At 36.6% G+C, this 21,505-nt stretch overlaps 1 protein-coding gene across 1 annotated transcript; it reads left to right on the top strand.

Moving 5' to 3' along the window:
• Nucleotides 1-12,881: 12,881 nt before the first annotated feature.
• LOC134669256 (collagenase-like) lies at nt 12,882-18,560 on the top strand. Its single transcript, XM_063526766.1, has 5 exons — nt 12,882-13,103; nt 14,643-14,910; nt 16,069-16,167; nt 18,000-18,196; nt 18,456-18,560. The coding sequence occupies exons 1-5, from the start codon at nt 12,903-12,905 to the stop codon at nt 18,558-18,560; spliced, it is 870 nt and encodes a 289-aa protein (XP_063382836.1). The 5' UTR covers nt 12,882-12,902.
• The last annotated feature ends 2,945 nt before the right edge of the window (nt 18,561-21,505 follow it).

Below are 21,505 nucleotides of genomic sequence, written 5' to 3' on the forward strand. Positions count from 1 at the left end.
TGTGTACAAAACGCGAGAGTTTAAAGTGTTATATTGCCCACTCGTAATCTTCAGATAACGAATAACCATAAAAATCATGATTAAACTATTTATCTTACATTGCACCATGTTAAAAATATATTGAACTCTTGGAGAGGCCATGGTAACTTTTTTCTTAATCTAAATTGATTTTACACATAATATTATAATAATAAATAATAAGTCGTAATTATAATAATAAAGGCGGTCAATAAAGGATAGGTTGTAATATACATTTGTAACAATTTTGTTCCATTGCGAAGATTCCAAAATCCCTGCGAAAAGAATCAGCCGGCCTAACCAATGTGACAATCGCTATCACTAAATACAACAACGAAACGCTGTCTCTCTATCACTCTTCCATATTAGTGCGACAGTGACAGTTGCGTTTCGATCGCTACGGAGCGTAAGCGATTGACATGGTTGGCTAAGATGCCACTGGATATCGAAAGGCTGGCAGAAACATAAATCAACAAAATGCTACCAGCATCTTTACCCAATTGTATCAAGCAAGATACTATAGTATACCTACTATAGGTTTCTTTAGTTTTAAACCAGAATAGTTCTAATTGATTTTTTTTATCATTTATTTACATACAATGTGTAAATATATACAGTGGCACTACTAAACGAAATTAATAACAAGCTTAAATCTTAAATAGGCCCCTGAGGCATTGTACCAAGGATGCTGGCGGCATTTCCTCGCTGTATCGCAATGCTGATACGTTATGCGAGGTAGCCGCCAGCTCTTCGGTCACCAGTTACGTCAACCAGACGCTTCGCGAATTTTTATTTGTATATCGCGAAAACTAAATTAAATTTGCACTAAGCAGAGCTCAACTTATACCAGTTACGAAAGTTCGCTATAGGAATAAGTGACCCGATAGGCCCTTGTCAACCGTTCAACGGAGCCCATCCTTGCTTCGAAACTTTCCTGAGGGTTGTTTAGATAAGAAAATTGGCAGAGCGAATTCTTTAACATCCCGATTTTCATAATATTTTAGCTCCAATTTTATGTTTACTGATATTTTTCGGTCGGCAGCGATGTTTTTCTCAGGTTCAAGGGAAGACACTTAAATAAATACCGATATTTCCCCAAAAATGAAAAAACAAGGATAATACGAATTCATTATTATTTTCGCTATTTCGACTATTTTATCATAATAACAATTATGATAAAATAATTACACTTAAATCTAACAAACTTCTACAGTCATTACGTTCTTAGATTTCATTCAGACACTTTTCACTCCCTTCTCACTACAAGCTTACAAACACACAAGTTCACACTCCTCTTTCTTTCCTAATTCCTATTCTTATGTTTAATATAATTCCTATTCTTATGTTTAATATAATTCCTATTCTTATGTTTATTATATTGGTATCTCGCGATGATCATGACCCCGCGATACAGGCCATGCCTAGTGCGGGGTTCATTATAACGTGCCTGTTAAACTTTTATTGTGAATAAAAATATTGTTATTGTTATTATAGTCCAAGATACATTTTCAACAAATTTCAATGATATGTATGTTTTTTTTTGGTTTACCGGGTTTTATACAATTAGAATGATCAGTATATTCGTTGTTTCAATCTCCACATGGATGAAAGTTACAATACGTAGAGTAGATAACCCTCAATATAATCCTGCCGTAGTTACTGCTGTAGTTTGCCGTAGTTTTTAGGGTTCCGTACCCAAAGGGTAATTAGGGTTCCGTACCCAAAGGGTAAAACGGGACCCTATTACTAAGACTTCGCTGTCCGTCCGTCTGTCACCAGGCTGTATCTCACGAACCGTGATAGCTAGACAGTTGAAATTTTCACAGATGATGTATTTCTGTTGCCGATATAACAACAAATACTAAAAACAGAATAAAATAAAGATTTAAATGGGGCTCCCATACAACAAACGTGATTTTTGACCAAAGTTAAGCAACGTCGGGAGTGGTCAGTACTTGGATGGGTGACCGTTTTTTTTTGCTTTTTTTTTGTTTTTTTTTTGCATTATGGTACGGAACCCTTCGTGCGCGAGTCCGACTCGCACTTGCCCGGTTTTTGTTATAATTATGTAATTTATTTTTCTCTATAATAATGCTCTAAATTAACATTTTCTGTAAACTTGTTACAAAAACGAGTCTAGTTTGATCGTAGCGATAATCGTGGGATAACAAAAACGTTTGACTCGAGCGAACTAAGACGCGCCAAGATTCCAGGAGACCGATTCAGTTTTAACAATTTGTTGAGCGTTTTTTTTTTTATGCCTTTTTTATTTTTTGTGTCCTTTTTTGCCACATTTGTGTTATTTCTACTCAGAATCACGAGCTCTTTCGATCCTATTGGAATAAAAAAATGCCCCGAGTTTTTATTCCTATTGTGTTACCATTTCCCCATACACTTTGTATGGCGGTAACTTTTATTTTTTATTTATTTATTTTTTTATTTATTTATTTATTTATTTATAGGTTCACCAACAGTTATTACATTGAAGCTTACATCTATACAAACAATGACAACATGCTGAATGTATAACTAATTACTGGTAAACACCACATGCAAGTAATTAAAAAAAGCAAAGTCAACAACAGAGCCGGCACATTTAAACACCTTATTATTGTAGAATAAGGATCAAAGCCCAACCATGATGTCAACTGGTTAAGTGAATAAACTAGATAAATATGGAATTAAAACTAAATATATTAATTACTAGTGAATAAATTTCTAATTTTGGTCAGAGAGTCAAAGTGAATATCGAATCTGTTGCTATATTTATTGATTAAATTGCTCAGGCGTGGTACCGGGGAGTTTGACCCTAACACAGTTCGGCGCTTAGGGCGAGACAGTGGTTTGATAGCAAAACGCGGTGTTCTTCTAGGCACTGAGAATCGAAAGCTACTCAAAAGTTGTGGACAATCTATGTTATTTCTTAAAAGCTTAGTGAGAAATTTTAAATCCAGTAGATCTCTACGGTTCTCAAGGGATAACATTTTAAAATGTTTTAACCTATCCTTATAAGAGAAAGATCTATTCGCAAGACCTACCGATCGAGACAAGTGCCACATAAATCTTTTTTGCAATCTTTCAATCCGAAGACAATGAGTTGCATAATGTGGTCGCCAGACGATACTACCATACTCTAAGTGACTGCGTACTAGACTATAATAGAGAAGTTTTTTGGTTTGTATCTTACGAAATACCTTTCCGTTTCTTATGACAAATCCTAACATACATGAAGCTTTTTTTACTATTGCATCGATGTGAGGAACGAACGTGAGTTTTGTGTCAAAAATAATTCCCAGGTCACGTATGGTTTCCACTTTAGGAAGACATTCGCCAGCAATATGATATGATGAAGAAACTGTATTGATTTTACGAGTAAAACTAATAGACGAGCATTTTTTGGCATTGAGAGACATACCATTTTCTGAACACCATTTGTTAAGTCTGTCAATGTCAGCCTGGAGAAGGACGACATCAGAAGGACAATTTACCACTCTAGCGAATTTGAGGTCGTCTGCATACATGAACGGGATGGAGTGATGAAGTTGGACGGGCAAATCATTTATAAATATATTGAATAATATAGGGCCAAGGTGGGAGCCTTGTGGAACGCCGGAAGGAATATTATAAGTCCGAGACGAAAAACCATTAATAACTACATAAAATGATCGGTTATGGAGATATGAGTCAATCCATTTTAGTAGGGGACCCGTAACGCCGTAGGAAGAAAGCTTCTGAATCAAGACCGTATGAGAAACTCGATCAAAGGCCTTACTAAAGTCAGTGTAGATAACATCGATCTGCTTATTAGTATCAACAGCCTTAGTGACATACTCAGAGAAGGAGACAAGATTGGTGGAAGTTGACCGTGAAGTGACGAAACCATGTTGGTGTTCGGTTATATACTGTTTGAAGTGACATTGAATAAAGGGACAAATAAGGGATTCAAAGATCTTGGCAAAAGTGCAAAGTATAGATATCGGTCTATAATTCTTTACTACACTAATATCATCGGCCTTGTGTATTGGGGTAACTTTAGCCCTTTTCCATATATCCGGAAAAATACCAGTTTCAAGCGATTCACGGTAAATAATATATAGCGGATAAGATAATGTTTTTGAACAATTAGATATAAAAAATGGGGGGATGCCGTCAGGGCCAGCTCCTTTAGCAGCATCTAGGTGTTTCAGTTTTTTATTAATCGAGTCAAGATTTAAAGGTACGTTATTAAGACATTCAGATGATCTTGTGATACTGGCCATATTGAGGTTATTGCTATCACCCTCCCCGTAAACTGATGAAAAGTATTGAGCAAATAAATTACAGATCTCAGGTCCTTCCGACCTTACTGTAACCCCATCTGTCATCGAAGCAGGAAAGCTACTAGCACCTCCTCGTTTTGCTTTTATGAAGGACCAGAAATATTTTGGATTATTATGTATGTTATTTTCAACGTGAGAAATATAGGAGTTATAGCAAGAAATTGCGTATGCATCACATCTTTTTCTAAGTAATTTTAATTCAATTAGGTCACGCGGATTATTAAATTTTTTGTAACGTTTTCTTGCACTATTCTTTTCTTTTAATAGTTTTATAAGAGTACAATTAAACCAGATAGGATATATATTCGAGTGTTTTTTTTTAGAAAAAGGGACCAGTAACATAATTGCTTCCTTAAGTACTTCATAGAACGTTGATACCATTTCATTAACATCTTCGCATTGACCAAATAATTCATCCCAGTTTTGACGATCTAAATGTTTATTTATGCTTTCATAATCAGCCTTACGAAAGTTTGGAATCAAGGGAAGATTGTTGCTCTTTAAATTATTGGTCTCGATTAAGGGAATAGTGATAACAATGGGCGGATGATGAGAGCCAGGATTAGAAAGAATCTCACTAGCATTGGAAACAGATGTAGTTATAATATCTGTCAAAACCAGATCGAGTGTTTTGCCGAAATTATTAAGAATGACATTACGCTGAACAAGGTTATTTAAATTTGCAAAATCGACTAACATCTCTTCTGTTACTGACAATCTAACGTTAAGTGATTGCTGATTATTCGGTTGTGCCCAGTTTATCCGTCCTAGATTAAAGTCTCCTATAAGAATAGTCGAGCTATCAATTGACTCCATGACCTCATTACAGTTTGAGAGGAAATAGTCTAAGGTAGTTTTCACAACAGGAGGAGGTAAGTATACAGCACATAAGGCAATTTTAGTCCTGGCACATGAGTTATGCATGGGGAGATCGAGAGTGACCCATAGATCTTCACAGTTTGTTTCCCAACTATACATTCTTACAGGCGCGAACCTTTTCAATACTGCTACAAGAACACCACCACCCTCCTTACAACTATCAAAGCCGGTTGACTCTCGATCCCTCCTGAATACAGTGTAACGGTCATCGAAAAGCTCATGTGACGAAACACTTTTGTTTAGCCAGGTTTCAGTCCAAACTATAACATCATAATTAGAACAGCAAACTTTGGTATAAATACTATGAGTTTTGGTTCTAAGACCACCTATGTTTTGATAATATATATTAAGGTTCGAGAATTTTAAAATATTTGTAACATATCCGCTTGCTAGGTATCTTAAACTATCTTATTTAAAGAGTCCATATCTCTAATAAGTATATATTCGGAAACGTCAGATTTTCTCACGAAGACGCGGCCTCCTCTCACCCAGACATGCTTATATCCCTTCTCTTTTGCTTTTATTCGTGTTGCCGCATGAAGTGCCTTGTTTGCGAGGCTCAAATGTTCCATAACGTATATCGGGGTTTTCTCACCCACAAACCCCAAGTGTGACGTGTTCAATTTTTCGGAAACAGGTCTAGATTTGTTGAAGTTAATAGCAGCAGCTAAGAATGAGTCTCGAAGTCTGGGTGTATTAAATTGCACAATAATGGATTTAGGCCGGTTATTGTTGTTATTTGACTTCATAACGCGCGTGCAGTGAGAAACGTCAGCTTCTTTTACCTCGCTTTTTACAACCTTCCCCAAGTCCATAACAATTTTAATCAAATTTTCATTACTTTTTTGGGGTACACACTGTATTTCGACGTTGCTGGCCCGACTCTGTTGTTCTAAATAATTGAGACGGCCTGTCATATCTTGCAAGGTAGTTGACATTTTATTGTTCTGGTCTTGCAGTTCCTTAATTCTTTTTTTATCTTCTTTGTTCTCTTTTTTTATGTCCTCGTACTGAAGGTTCATAAAAGTTACAGATTCATTAATCCCTTTTATCTCATCTCGCATTGTTTTTAATTCTCTGTTTAGAATCGCTCCCATGCTCAACGTAAATTTTGCCATTAATATCTCAAATTGGTTCTCCATTACCTCCTCTACGATTGTACGTATGCCCTGCTCTGTAACCGGTGCCACTGATACATCCGGTGGAGACTGTAATGCAGGTCTTTTGCCGGCGCGCAGGCTAGCGCTGGTGTTGAATCTTATCGGAGTTTGGTCGTCTTTTTTTACTTTAGACGTTAATGCAGTGCATATTGGGCATGTCCAGTCCGTCAGTTCAGAAGACAAATCAAGAGCTAGGCATATATTATGAAAGCCTTTTTTACACTGACAACATTGTACGAATTCTTCATTTGTGTCAGTCGATGGACAGCAGGCCCATTCCACAACTTGATCGGCCATAGTTCAGCGTTGGTAAGACAGCGCGAAAAAAAAAGTTTATTTTATTTTCTTTAATATAATTACCATGCACTGTAATAAATGCGCACGCACTGGAGACCGCCAGTATCAGCTTATAAAACTCGTTGTAGTTGTCCAGTAATAAATGCTCCCAGTACCGCACTCGACGCCACCTTCGCGGACGATAAGCCTTAACCGCCGTATATAGCGCGTACTTACGAGTTCGGGTCGAGACGGTCAAATTCTATTATGTCGGGTAACTTACAAAATCGCGTTCAATGATTTGCAATAGATTCAATGAAATTGTCTTGTTATTTAGCACTAATTGTCTTGGATTATTACACACTGCTAAAGTTTAGTAATTTATCGTCCTAATTAGCCCTATCACTGCTGTTGAACTTCACTTTAGATAGTTTTAAATCCATTTTTAATGCCGGAGCGTTTGACAACAACTTGTTACTTGGTTTGAGATGATTATATCACTGACACAAAGGAAAGTTTGAAAAATGTATGGAAATTTTAGGACACTTTTTTTCTCCTATACGGATGAAAAGCGCTCGCGATCCTGACTAGAAATAACAAAAACGTGTCAAAAAAGGTCACAATAAATAAAATGGCAAAAAACAAAAGAAACGCTCTGTTACGTTTCTGATCTTATTTAGGTACGACAGTTTTTATGTTCAAGGAAAAATGGAAAATTTCGCCGCTTCCAGCAGGACAGGACCTATCAAAACACCGATCAGATAGCTACTACCAACTGAGCTGTGGCAGGGGTGCGAAACTCCTAACTTCGGTCAAACTCGGCTCCGCTCGGATAAGCATTGCTCCGAGCAATTATTAGGGTTGGCACCACTTGTCTTCCTTTTGCGTGCACGACCACAGATAAGATAATCACTTGATTTTTGACAACCCTAAATAGCCGAAAGGGATAGTGCCATATTTTAGCCATATTTTAAAAAGACAGCATGATTCGACCCTGAACCGCTGTCGAACTTCGTTTTTGTAGGAAGTTTCCTTTCTGTACGGTAGTACCATTAATTATTCTGTGGCTGTGGTAACTTACTAGAATAACTGCCCGATTCGATGACGCTTTTGTTTGAAGAAACGAAACGTCACATTTGACATAGACACTGACATATCTAATCCATATCGTTTCTAGATATATTAACTGTCGTATCTTAAAGTTCGAATCGGGTCGTAAGGAAAGAATGAATGGAAACATGCACACGTCTCTGATAAGCTTCTGTAGATCTGGGGCATACTGCATAATAAAAGGCAAGGTAAAAAAGAAAAAAAGAAGAAAAGAAAAGGTAATACTATTAGTTAGTGAATTTGTATGTAAAATCACTTATAGCATTACCTTGTGATCTATTATGCAATAGGCCTCAGTTGGTAGTATCGATCAGACCGGTGTTCTTAATAAGCCTCTAAAGGAAAAATGGGGGAAATAATTCGCGTATAAGCGTACCTATATTTTGGCATAATTGTAGGAAATGGTGTATTAAACCACATACTTTAAGTACCGGGGGGTGGGGATGAAGCTAACGGATAGGGTAGGGGGGTTTACGTCCCTTTTTATAGTTTTTCGTATATTCTGTATAAAATTTCCTACAAAATATATTTACAGGCTGTCCAAAAATGCACGTCAAGCTGACACTGGCACTGGAGGCAGGACACCCTAAGAGGATCATCCAAACCAGCTTAAAATTACTTCAACAAAAGTTGCACGATTTTCGAATTATTATAACCTATTGAGGTTTATATTAATTTTGCTCTTTTTTATCACTGACGGTTTTCGTTTGGTGAGCTATAAAGGTCGCAAGTTTGTGTCTTGACGGACGCGGTGAATGTACGAGTATATATTTTTCCTTTAATATTAAAAAAAATTATATCGCTCGCAGACGTTAAATATTATATATATAAATAATATAAATATTATAGGATATTTTTTTTACACAAATTGACGTTAAAAGACTGCTGGGTAAAAATTTGTTTAAGTCGCTGTGGATTTAGATGATCTTATGTTATCTTATTGTTTTTGGGGGCCCTTGGATACACTTCGACCCATAGGGACCTTTAATTTGTGCAATACCCCCTAGAGAAGATGGATTTAGATGATGGTTTGTTTGTTTATATTGATACGACCTTAAAGACCGCTCACGTTGATTGGTGCATGCGAAATTAAGAAAAGGTAGTGCGTGAGATGCGTGCCAAGACGATCGTATCAAAACCATTTAAAAGCCGTAACAAGATTTTACATCTGAATCGGGGCCCAGGTAATCCTTATCTACTTTATTAGCATAACCATCTAACTTCGCAGTGCTCTTACATGTAAACAAAACATTCACGTAACTCCTATAATTAGAGTGGCATGTACTGCTGAGAGCCATACACGGCGAAGTCTGACAAACTCCGCGAACAACAGATTAAATTTATTATACGGAGACTTTAAAACGTGATGAATTAAGAAAGGGCTTACGTAAATTTTTAGTTTTTAGGGTTCCGTACCCAAAGGGTAAAACGGGACCCTATTACTAAGACTTCGCTGTCCGTCCGTCCGTCCGTCCGTCCGTCCGTCTGTCACCAGGCTGTATCTCACGAACCGTGATAGCTAGACAGTTGAAATTTTCACAGATGATGTATTTCTGTTGCCGCTATAACAACAAATACTAAAAACAGAATAAAATAAAGATTTCAATGGGGCTCCCATACAACAAACGTGATTTTTGACCAAAGTTAAGCAACGACGGGAGTGGTCAGTACTTGGATGGGCGACCGTTTTTTTTTGCTATTTTTTTTGTTTTTTTTTTTGCATTATGGTACGGAACCCTTCGTGCGCGAGTCCGACTCGCACTTGCCCGGTTTTTTTATAGTAGTACTAAACACTTGATTGTACAAGAATGAATAAATATAAAACGGGAAAACTCACATCAGTTTGTACAAATGCGAACTTATCCCTTTAAGTTTTATATTGAATTTTACACATTTTAAACAAGGGCAAATACCATGAACAGGCATAGAAGTTTTGGTGGCAATAACGTCAATTAACTAGGGACTTCCTTCCGATATAAAATTTATCGACAACTGAATACTTATTTCGAAATGACATTTCATATTAACTATTAAGTTCATCGGATAAAATAGAAATTAACTAAAATATGCTGATTACTACCCATCAATGTTACCTATATAGTTTTAAAGAATTTTAAAAATCAACATGAACACGTTTTTTTTTAATTAACGATTTTCTTACACAAATATTTTAATGATATTCAATCGATTTCCATGCAAAGTAAACCGAATCCAACGTCTTATTTACCTATAAAGTATGAAAACCGTTATCTTCTTTAACCCTTATCTTGGCAAGGCTCAAAATATCTTAAAAATATAATTTTTTTTAGTTTTTTGTCACCTATTGAGCATACTAGACTATTAAAAAATAAGGAAAAAAAATCCAGGTTTTTCCAATTTCGGAAAATCATATGTATCATATTTGATACAATGCCAATAACTCTACAAAATAGTTACCTACTTTGTAGAAGAAAAATGTAGTTTTTAATAAAAATAAAACATGTAATGCAACAGAAATTAGCATTTACTGCTAATTAAACACAATCTAAAGCATCAGATGACTATTAAACCTGTAAAAATAAATTATATCTACGAATACCTGATCACATGGGCGGAAAATTTGATCCCGTAAACTTTCAAAAAAGTCGTCAGCAAAAAGTTGAGTAAAATATGAAAAGTAAACAAATATTTAAAAGTAAAAAAAATAATTTTTTTTTATACTTTGGGGCCATTTTTTGCCATACACATATTTTTCCGTGCTACGGGCTACGGCGTAGCAGTAATGCTACAGCGTACGAATATATAGTTAAATAACATCTAGTACTTAAAAAAAAATAAAGTTTAATAACTAAATAATACAACAACTAATATTAAATAATTGAAGCATGTTTTGTAACCCCACAAAAATAAAGAAATAAAAAAATCATGTAAAACTATTTTGACGATAACTTGGCAATGTATTAAATGTAATACAATTCTTTCGATATGTACATTTCTGAGTTCCTGGCAGTGTATCAAATATAATACATAACAGTTTGATGTAAGGTTCTGTGTATTAAATGTTTTTAAATTCGAAGGCATTGTAAATATGTATGCACTAAGGGACAGTAAAGATATCAAAATGTAGATTATGGAAAAATATATACAAACATAAGAAATAAATGCACAACTTCCAGTACGAACCGAAATCTATTGTTTCCGCGGCGCCATGTTGATTATTACTAATTAATTTACAAGGAGACTCGTGTCCATTATTTTTTTCTATAAGTAAGGAGGGTAGCTCGACATATTGATGGCAGAATTATTTTGTTAGGTAATAAAGTGAACTTGCTAGATTTTTTTAAGTTCCATGTATCACGGGTGTTACGATGCCAAGATAAGGGTTAATCGACTTATACGGACTTCATGCTGTATAATAGGTATACAAGTTGCATATTCATAATACAGGGTGAAATTTAACTGGCCAAATTGAAACAACCGAAAGAACTCGAAAAAATATTAAACACGTGTTTTTTCTTTTAATACCGCTCAGTACATTTTTTTCGAAATAACTCATCATCAAGTTGTCCTAAAAACCTCGTACGTTATGGTGAACCGACAACTACCCACTACACCCGCTTCTCTATTATCGGTTAAGGTCATTGACACCCCGCCCCTCCCGCTGTTTGCAATGGCGTCACCAATTATGAACCCTATTGCAGCGAGATTACCTACATAAGTCGCTAATTTTTCCTTTCATATTAACGGGCTTAGAACCGTCAAAATGCAAAGGCAACCCATTTTTAATCTAAAATGTTATTTCTGACTAATGATTATTAACAAAACGTCCGTGGCTTAAAAACAATGAGTAAAAACTAGGTCAGGAATCTTTGCATTCAGGCGTATTTAAAAAATTTAATCAACTTACGTACATTTGATTAAAAATCGACGCAATTAACATTTTTTTTAACCTTAGTACGCGCGCGATTATTATTTTAAGGTTGGCGAGTGACGAGTGACTAATCATTTATGCTTACCGTTATGTTTACCGCTAGCGCGGAATGGTTTAGTTTAGACTACCCTCGAAATTGATAAACTTGCCTACCATCGCCAACACTAACTGGGTGGACCCTATTGCAACGATTATAAGGTTTAGTGAAGGTCAGATAAGGGTTTTGCTGATGTTGTTGTTAAAACCTACTATTAGGTTTGTTTACATTTGTGGTAATAGGGTGACCACGACTCGTGGAAAATATTTAAAAATTGAAAAATTAAAATTAAAAAAAAGTGTACTCCTTTTTTTCGCTAAATAGATTCCTTAAGTGTAACCTAGTGCCGGGAATGAATATGGCCAGTGATTTAAATTTCACCCTGTATACCTACTAACATAATCATAACATAACTACTGGCATAAGAAAGTACAATTTATCGATAAAATAATATCGTGTGGAAGTCCCTAGCTAAATTTTATTCGTGCCACCAAAAGTTCTATGTCTGACCATGAATATAATCACACAGAATCTAGACTATATCTAGATATATCTGCAATGGCAGACTCCAACCAAAACCTTAAAAGAATAAAGTTGGTTCGATAGAACATAATTATAAACAAAAAACAGTTAGCAGTATAATTTGAGTATAAAGTAGCTAGTAATATTATAGCCGAGGGATCTGATGAGCAAAATTAGAAACTGAATTATTTTTTCAGAGAAGGTAAAAGCACGCGCGACTGCCATATCTGCCATTGCAAGTTTCGTGCGGCGGCGGCGCGCCATAGGTATAATAATATATCTTTGGTTTCTTTTTAATTACCTGGCTTTACGCGTCTTCAAGTGTTTAAAAAGAGAATTAATTTGACTCATTAAAAACACTTCAATAGTTCAATTGCGTGTATGTGAAGATAACATCATAAGATTCATAAGTGATATTTTGATTTCCAGTTATCAACCGCAATTATTTGATAAGATATGTATCTATAGATTACTCATTAACAATTAACATTGAAAAGGCATTGCATTATCTTTAAATTAGAAAGACCATTCTTATAGATATAGTGAAACGACATAATTTTAAAAGTCAATTTTTCTACTTCACACCTTTCTTCATTTCGTTAAATTCATTAAATACCGATCAATAAATACCGCTTTGATATTCCCCATTCGTCTGTTTTCAAACACTAAAGATGCTCATTTGTTTTTTATTATTTTACCTATCGAACTTGTCGAGTAACATAGTGTTAGGTCAGTTAACAGGATTGAGTGCTTTCGGGTATCATAGCAGAGTGGGAGTGTCGAAGGCAGATGCGATCTTGCGGTCTGAGAGTGTGGTGGGGAGGATAGTGGGGGGCTCGCAGACAGCCACGACTGATGCATATCCGTATAAGGTTAGTTTTTAGGGTTCCGTACCCAAAGGGTAAAACGGGACCCTATTACTAATTGGTGTTACATATTATAAAATAATGTAAATTGTGTTTGTACAATATTTCGTGGGCTAGATAATTTACATTAGAAAAGACAGATATGCGCTTAATTCATGTGACTAAATAAGTTTTTGTCAAAAATTTCATTTTGGGTACAAGCTTTTATCGCTGACTGTACTTTTCTTTCCATCATCATCGAGACAATTCTAAAAACCCCAAAGTTTCGTTGTTTTATCACAGAGTTTCTATGGCCACCTCTGGTCTCCATCATCAGTTCAGCTCAATGACACCATAATATTGCATTGTCACCCGACTTACGTATGTATGCAAAATTTCAGCTCTATCGGAAACCGGGAAGTGGATCAAATTTAACTTGCAAGATTTGATTACAGACAACGGTCAGGTGAAACTAAATAAAACCTTGTAAAAACGGGGAGTGTTTCAAAACTCGAGTAGGTTAAAGATATTTTATTGAATATGTAGGTCTTACCCAATTAACAAATATTAAAAATAAAGTCGCGTAAAATTAAAAAAAAAATTTCTATGTAATAGGTAATGACGATGATTATGACTTATGTGCCTAGATTTAAGATTTCAAACACAATGTAATATTGTTATTGTATAAAATGACGATGTTGATGATAGAAATAATTACAGTTAATAATATATTAAATATATTAAAAACGGGTCACTCACGTATTTTAAGTCGAAAAACGCTCGACATGTTCACTCCGTACCGAGGAGTGTCATCAGGGGTTTTGTTATTAAAGTTAATAATAGTTAGTTTAACAGTTATTATAATATGTCGATTTTTTTGCTTTTTAATGTCACGCTACTTATCTCTAGTATTAGGACACAGTGGCACATGCAACTGGAGCTGTACTGAAAGTTTCGAACGTATTCGGAAACTTTGCCCCAACTAACTTCTAACCGAGCAAGAATAGACTTTTCAATTCTGTAAAGTGTCCAGAAGAATTGAATTGAACTGAACATGCGGCATCGGCAACTGGGAATTGGGATCCATAAAAATGGTTTGACCTTTAAAAGGTACAGTCACCGGCAATAATATGTTACTCTTCGAAGGCCGCAAAAATATGTGACACGCTCTTATGGCTCTACAAATAAGATCGTGTCAGATATTTTTGTGGCCTTTCTTGTGTGACATATTATTGCAGCTGACTGTACGAGACCATGTAGTTATCGTAATGAACGGTAAAGTGTACCTATGTGAAGATTATAAAAAAAATATTGTGTAAAAAATGACAATATCCAGGCAGAAAAATGGGGACTCTGTTTGTATGGAAGCGCGGTCTTCCATTATCCTCTTACCCCCTTATTCATAAAACTTTATGGGACTGTTTTAGTTAATTTAAGTTCGTTTTACAGTATACAGTAAACACACTATACAGATCGTATAAGTCAAAATGACAGATAAAGAAAGACAAACGATTCATAGCTATAATACGGGAGCGTTTATGAATATCGCTATTAATCTATTTCCAGGCTGGTATCGTAGTAACTCTAACCTCCGGCTGGACGTCAGTATGCGGTGGCTCTCTCCTCTCAGACACCAGAGTGCTCACAGCAGCTCATTGCTGGTGGGATGGCCAAAACCAAGCAAGAACCTTCACTATAGTCCTGGGTTCTTTGACGCTGTTCTCAGGCGGAACCAGGGTGGATTCCACTGACGTGACCGTTCATGCTTCGTGGAATCCTAATGATATTTTGTTCGATGTTGCCATGGTGAAGATTGGTAGCGTTAGTTTTAACAGTGAGTATAATTATGTAAAGTCAATGCGGACAAATCCGTCTACGGGGAACTCTGTAAACGATCGTTTTTTTTTTTTCAAACAGGAAATAGAGCCCATTTGTTTTTGACTGCTGACATTACATTATATTGAAATTATTTTCGACCATAAATGGAACTTTTTGAGTAATAGTTGGGTGGTTTACGGTTGCTTAAAACGTGTTCAAGGTCAATATCCGAATACCTGTCAGTATTCCAGACTTTATAATTATTACAGAACAAAAGCTTTGACGAAGTTGAGCCATTTACATTAAGTCGCTTGTTTTTGTACGGAGTGTTTTCGTGTAATTAAAGAAAAATATTTACCTGAAATGCTCTTAAAATTCACTTATAATATAAGATGAGGTAGGTAGTTAGTAATTGGCTGACCAAGTGTTTTCTTTTCATTGTAACTTAAGAAACTGTAATGAAATAGGTATGTTTTCACAAAAAAAGTCATTAAAATTTTGCACTTTAATACTCAAATATTTGTTAAAAAATGATATGTATTTAAAGATTTTTTAATTATTTAATTATATAAACATTTTTGTATAGGTATTCTAGTTTAAAAACGCAAATTAAAACATATAAATTATTACCCACATATATACTTTTGTTAGATTCCTTATGTTATAATTAATTATAGGTACCTACATAAATATTATATAAATCACAATTTTATAACGGAATTGGGCACGAATAAATTTGCAACGGCAATCAACAAACAAACGTACAAAAACAGTTAGCAACAGAAATTCAGCGCCGTCTGTTTGTGCTCATAAATTACGAACTAACACGATATTTAACCAGCTGTACACACTGGGTACAGTCTGCATCAATAATAGTAGCTGCTAAACAAAACGAGAAAAAAAAATCTTGTATGGAGCGTCCAAATTTTCAAAATTCGGTAGCAACCCCTAAAACGTAATTGAAAATTCTGAAAAAATCCACATTTGTTTTTTAGTGAAAGAGAACAATTTAAGGGGGTGAGACATAGAAAATTTCAATTTCGACGAAATAAGCAACACCCTATAAATATGGGGTAGTTATTCGCATCGAGAAAATTACAATGGAATTGTGATTAAAATAAACTTTACCAAATATTTGCGAAATTCTCTGATATCCACGTAACGTAATCCACAGATAACATCCAACCAATTCCACTGCCGTCAGCAGCAGACGTAAACCAAGATTTTGCCGGCGTTACCGCCGTCGCCTCCGGTTATGGCAAGACCAGCGACGGTGAGTGATAAATAATTAAGCAGTGCTTTTAGTCCATGAATAAGTAAATTGAAAGTTATGATTATGATTCTCTCTTCTTCTTGATCGGGACACTCTTGACAGAGCGGTCGTGGGTTGGTGGGTGGGTCATGATTATGATTATGAGCTATGAATACAGGCAAAGTGTCAAAAATATGTATACATACTTTATTGCCTGTACATTAAGGTCGTGTATACATATTTTTGGCACTTTGCCTGTATTCATAGCTCTGTTGTTGACTGTACCTTAATACAAGAAATAGTTATTTGTTTTACAAGGGGGCAAAGTTATTGTTTAACCGCTCGTGCTAATATTGATACCCGAGCAAGCAAAAGATTCCAAAATTGAACCACGAGCGTAGCGTAGCGAAAGAGAGAGAAAGAGAGAGAGGAGCGTAGCGTTCGAAAAATGGAATCTCGAGCGTTGCGAGGGTTTCAGAGCACAAGGGCTAAACAAAATTTGCCCCCGTGTGAGACACGAAATTTTTCACCACACCAACCCGAAGCAAATATTAAATGTAAAATATCAAACAAAATCAAACCAAATCAAATCCAAATAAATGTTATTAAATATTTTTAATCCAAAATCATCATTTAAGAGTCAATTCTACCAGTAAACATATGAGAACAACTCAAAATTTGCATTTGATTACTATGCCTCACATGTGAATAAAATGCACCTTTGCTATCAGTTTTTGAAGTGCAAAGTAAGCCTTTCCGAGCTGGTGTGGTGAAAAACAACATTTTTGTAATGTACCGCTCTTGGGGAGCTTGGACGCTTTTTTAAGTCGTATTAATCTCAATCACTAAATGTGTTTATACATAGGTATCACGTCTGAAATTCTTACTTCAATTACAAATATAATTTGCGTCCAAATAAAACCGGGCAAGTGCGAGTCGGACTCGCGCACGAAGGGTTCCGTACCATAATGCAAAAAAAAACAAAAAAAAAGCAAAACAAAAACGGTCACCCATCCAAGTACTGGCCACTCCCGACGTTGCTTAACTTTGGTCAAAAATCACGTTTGTTGTATGAGAGCCCCATTTAAATCTTTATTTTATTCTGTTTTTAGTATTTCTTGTTATAGCGGCAACAGAAATACATCATCTGTGAAAATTTCAACTGTCTAGCTATCACGGTTCGTGAGATGCAGCCTGGTGACAGACGGACGGACGGACGGACAGCGAAGTCTTAGTAATAGGGTCCCGTTTTACCCTTTGTGTACGGAACCCTAAAAAATATGCTGCAGATTATGCTCTTTATGTATTTTAAGCCATGCATGAGTTACCTACACTAATTATTAGGCGCGAAATGTAAAGCAAACATGCATCTGTAGCTAAATTGCCAGCTCTGGACACATACTGATTAGTGATTAATAAGCAGTTTTGACTTATTTACAATATGAGTGGTGGTAAGGGAAGGCTAGCAGGTCTGCTGATTACTGAACATATTTATTAAGTAAAATCGGGCTTATATACTAGTGGTCTACGTGAGTGGTATTTAGGTGAACTTTACATAAATGTAATTATAATTATTGTTCATTTTAATAAAATATATATTATATTTCTTAAATGTCACATGACGTATTGACTGTAATACTCATCACGTCATGTGCCTACCCACAGTACATATTTCCTGGCGGGGTAGGCAGAGACCACGGATTTCCACTTGCTACGATCCTGACATACCTCTTTCGCTTCCTTCACTTTCATAACATTCCTCATACACGCTCGCCGGTTTAGTGTGCTGTTGACCTAAATTTATTTTAGAAAAGATAGAAACGTGCTTTCTGCAATTTCCTTATCTTTTCCAGCTCAAAACAACTTCCCAACCACAACCTCTCTCCATCACGTGACCCTGCAAGTCATCACCAACAGCATTTGCCAGCAGAGTTTCGATGTGGCCATACATGGCAGCCATCTTTGTACGAACGGAGCCAATGGGGTTGGAACATGTGACGGAGATTCTGGCGGCCCGCTGACTGCTGTGTGGAATAATCAAAGGATTCTGGTTCGTATGCTAAAGGAATTAAGTTTTACAATAGTGTAACAACTTTTCTTACAACACGTGACTGCTAGTGATCGCCAACAGTGTTTTTTGCCAGCAGAGATTTGATCCTTTGACGTTTAAACCACCCGAGAATGATATTTGTTTGGCCCCATGATTGACTGGCAGACAATGTCATTTGGCATTAAGTCCCCCATTTGTACATTGTTGTATATATTTAGTGCAATAAAGTTTAAATAAATAAATATTCTTTTTTTTCTAGATCGGTGTGACGTCATTTGGCATTGGCGATCGCTGCCAAGGGGGATATCCGTCGGTATTTAGCAGAGTCACGGCATATCTCAATTGGATACAAGGAAACATGTAATTTGAATATTTTTTACATCTTTTTTTAATGTTTAATACAAAATTCATCGTTAATATTTTCTTATTCCACTGCACACCTTTCTGCAGACAATATACCTATTTTTACTGCTACTATAGGGCACGACCGCTCTGTCAAGAGTGTCCCGAATCATAGACTTATAATATATAAAGACGGTGTCTCAGCGAGCTGTCACTGTTGCCACTTTTGTTTAGTGTACGATTAACAATGAGGCCCACGTTGCTGTAGCCATGTCGATAAAGTTATATCGATAAACTATCGACATTTCTTGCAATTTTAATTTTACTTCAAAGGCTTAACGATACCTAAAATGACCAAAAACGCTTTTATTCTTTATTGTGGTTATCAGATCACAAGTTTATAGTCACGCCCCAGCAGGGAACCAAGGGAAAGTTCAGATATTTAATTAAAATACATAAATACCTCCTAAAATAGGTGTTCCGCAATAATTGAATTATATTATTATATTATAATATATTCATTATCCATTAGCATTTCAATTATGTTTATGTTTAACGAAGATATTGAAGCTTCAATTAATCGCTATTTCGTTCCGCTGTGTAGCGTTTATCGATATGTCGTAGTCAGATCGTATAATCCGCCGTATTACATTACGGCTAGCCGTTTTCAAAAACAGGGGCGTTTTGAAATGCGGCGGTTCGACGATTAGCCGGATTGTCACTGCGATACGTTCTTCAATAAGGCGGCCCACGTTTAGCCGCATCGTACATTGTAGAGTGACCAGTTCTTTCGGTCGCCTACGTAACCGGAGTTTGGCAATGTTTGCAATTTAATTTATTTCTACCATGGTCCCACCGCACTACATGTGTTTCTTTTCCAAAACATTTCCTTCACAACTTAAATAGACGGAGCCCCGCAAGCGGGGCTCCTATTTCTGGGCGGTTTGCCCTTCGGGCATCTGAAGTTACCTAACGAACCTAACCTAATTACCTACCTACGCTTTTTTCCCCAAAGTGTAATGTTTTCACGGACGTCTCACTTAATCAATAGGTAGGTAGGTAGGTTAGGTTCGTTAGGTAGCTTCAGATGCCCGAAGGGCAAACCGCTCAGAAATAGGAGCCCCGCGAAGCGGGGCTCCGTCTAGTTAATTTGCGACGGAAAAATTTTTTTGAAAAGAAACAGTCCGACAAACTCCAGATTTGATGGACACCCCAGCGTTTGTCAGGCAGCGCCACGAGTGTTAAAAATGGGAACTAAAAACTGTCAAAGCGGCGGCTAATGACTCGCTGTATTACATTACGGCTAGCCGTGTTGAAGAACGTATGGCGCCGAATACATTCCGGCGGATTCTCATTCAGCCGCATTCAATACGGCTAATCGTTAAACCGCCGCATTTCAAAACGCCCCTGTTTTTGAAAACGGCTAGCCGTAATGTAATACGGCGGATTATACGATCCGACTGCGACAGATATATAACATGATTAAAATCGACTTTTCACATCCCTAAAAGAGCACACATATACGCTTTTACGCACACATACACAGCCTGGGCGCATCAAGAAAGGCAACACTTGATTTGAAGTCCACCTTGTCAACAGTATTGTTGTCCTTTTTTGACAAACGGCATTTTAAAAGAGCGAGGATAGAGAAATGATACTAGTTGCTGCGTCGTGAAAGAGAACAGAAAACGTTGGGCCCTTGTCCCGAATAGACCAAGAAAAGTCGAATCATTTTAAACGTCAAACTTCTAAGAAATTATGACGTATAAATAACACTTGCACTGCGTGTTAACTTCCGGACGTTCCGAACATCCAAAGACAACCAACGAAATGTACACAACACAATAATACATAATATATAGATTAGATAGATAAACCATTTATATTAGGAAAAGAAAAGTACTATGAATGAATGAAAAGTAGTAAGCAATATGAATGAACGGAATAAAAAGTACTGTTTGGAAAATCATTCCAGGGACGTCAATTCTAAGTATTTACGTAATTACCTCACAACAGCTTCCCTTAATTGCCAAGGAAATGAGTAAAGTGAACAAACATGTCGTAGGTCTAAACAAGGATAAACAAACACTTAGCGTTAACTATAGCCCTGATAGACGACGCCCCTAATTTTATTTAGTTACGTAACGTCTCAGACCGTAAAGGTAACGTTCCAATTATAACTGCAGCTGCGTTACGTTACTGTTTCGGCGTTGACGCGGGAGATGTCGTTGTGAATTTCGCGCTGTTGTGATAAGAACTTCGAGCAACACCGGCTTCCGACACGTCGGAAGGGAGGGGCCCAAGCGATATCTCACCGTACAAATCTGTCTGCCATTTTTCGCGGGGGGAAAGGTGCACACAGTCGCACTTCTCACACACTTACATACAAAATCCAATCTGTAATGACGACACAAATACATAGAAAATGACACACGTCAAAGACAAATCTTGCAAACCTCGATCTCTTTGTGTACGGACGAGTGACTAGTGTCACAACACGCACACTAACACATTTTCGTTGAAGTATGTCATTGTATTCTGAGCGATGATAAGTCGGATTTGTCACTCGACCGATCCGCAATTTGTACTGAGCGAGCAAAATCGATAAATCCAACAATTACTAAAGACTAAAATATAATAATTGTATTTAAATGTAATTAAACGTATGATATGTAAAAAAAATGTTACATGTGAAATGTAACACTTTCTTTTTGTAAATTTGATGCCCCGACCTCTTTTTATAACAAAAAACCGAGCAAACAGGCATTTTTGTGCAACAGTGTTCACGCGCGCGTCTGGACTCGGTCTAGTGCAAAATCCAAGTGCAACTAGTTTTATTAGCCGCGCTAGATTAGATTGACACGCTAATCTTGTACCTCGGCAGAGGGGAAATAGTGCGAATGCCGCCTCCCTTCCGTGTTGCTCGAAGGATTAGAACGTTCAATCTGTCACTCATAAAGCAGATTG

Source organism: Cydia fagiglandana, chromosome 12 (genome assembly GCF_963556715.1).
Source record: "Cydia fagiglandana chromosome 12, ilCydFagi1.1, whole genome shotgun sequence".
Taxonomy (NCBI): Eukaryota; Metazoa; Arthropoda; class Insecta; order Lepidoptera; family Tortricidae; genus Cydia; species Cydia fagiglandana.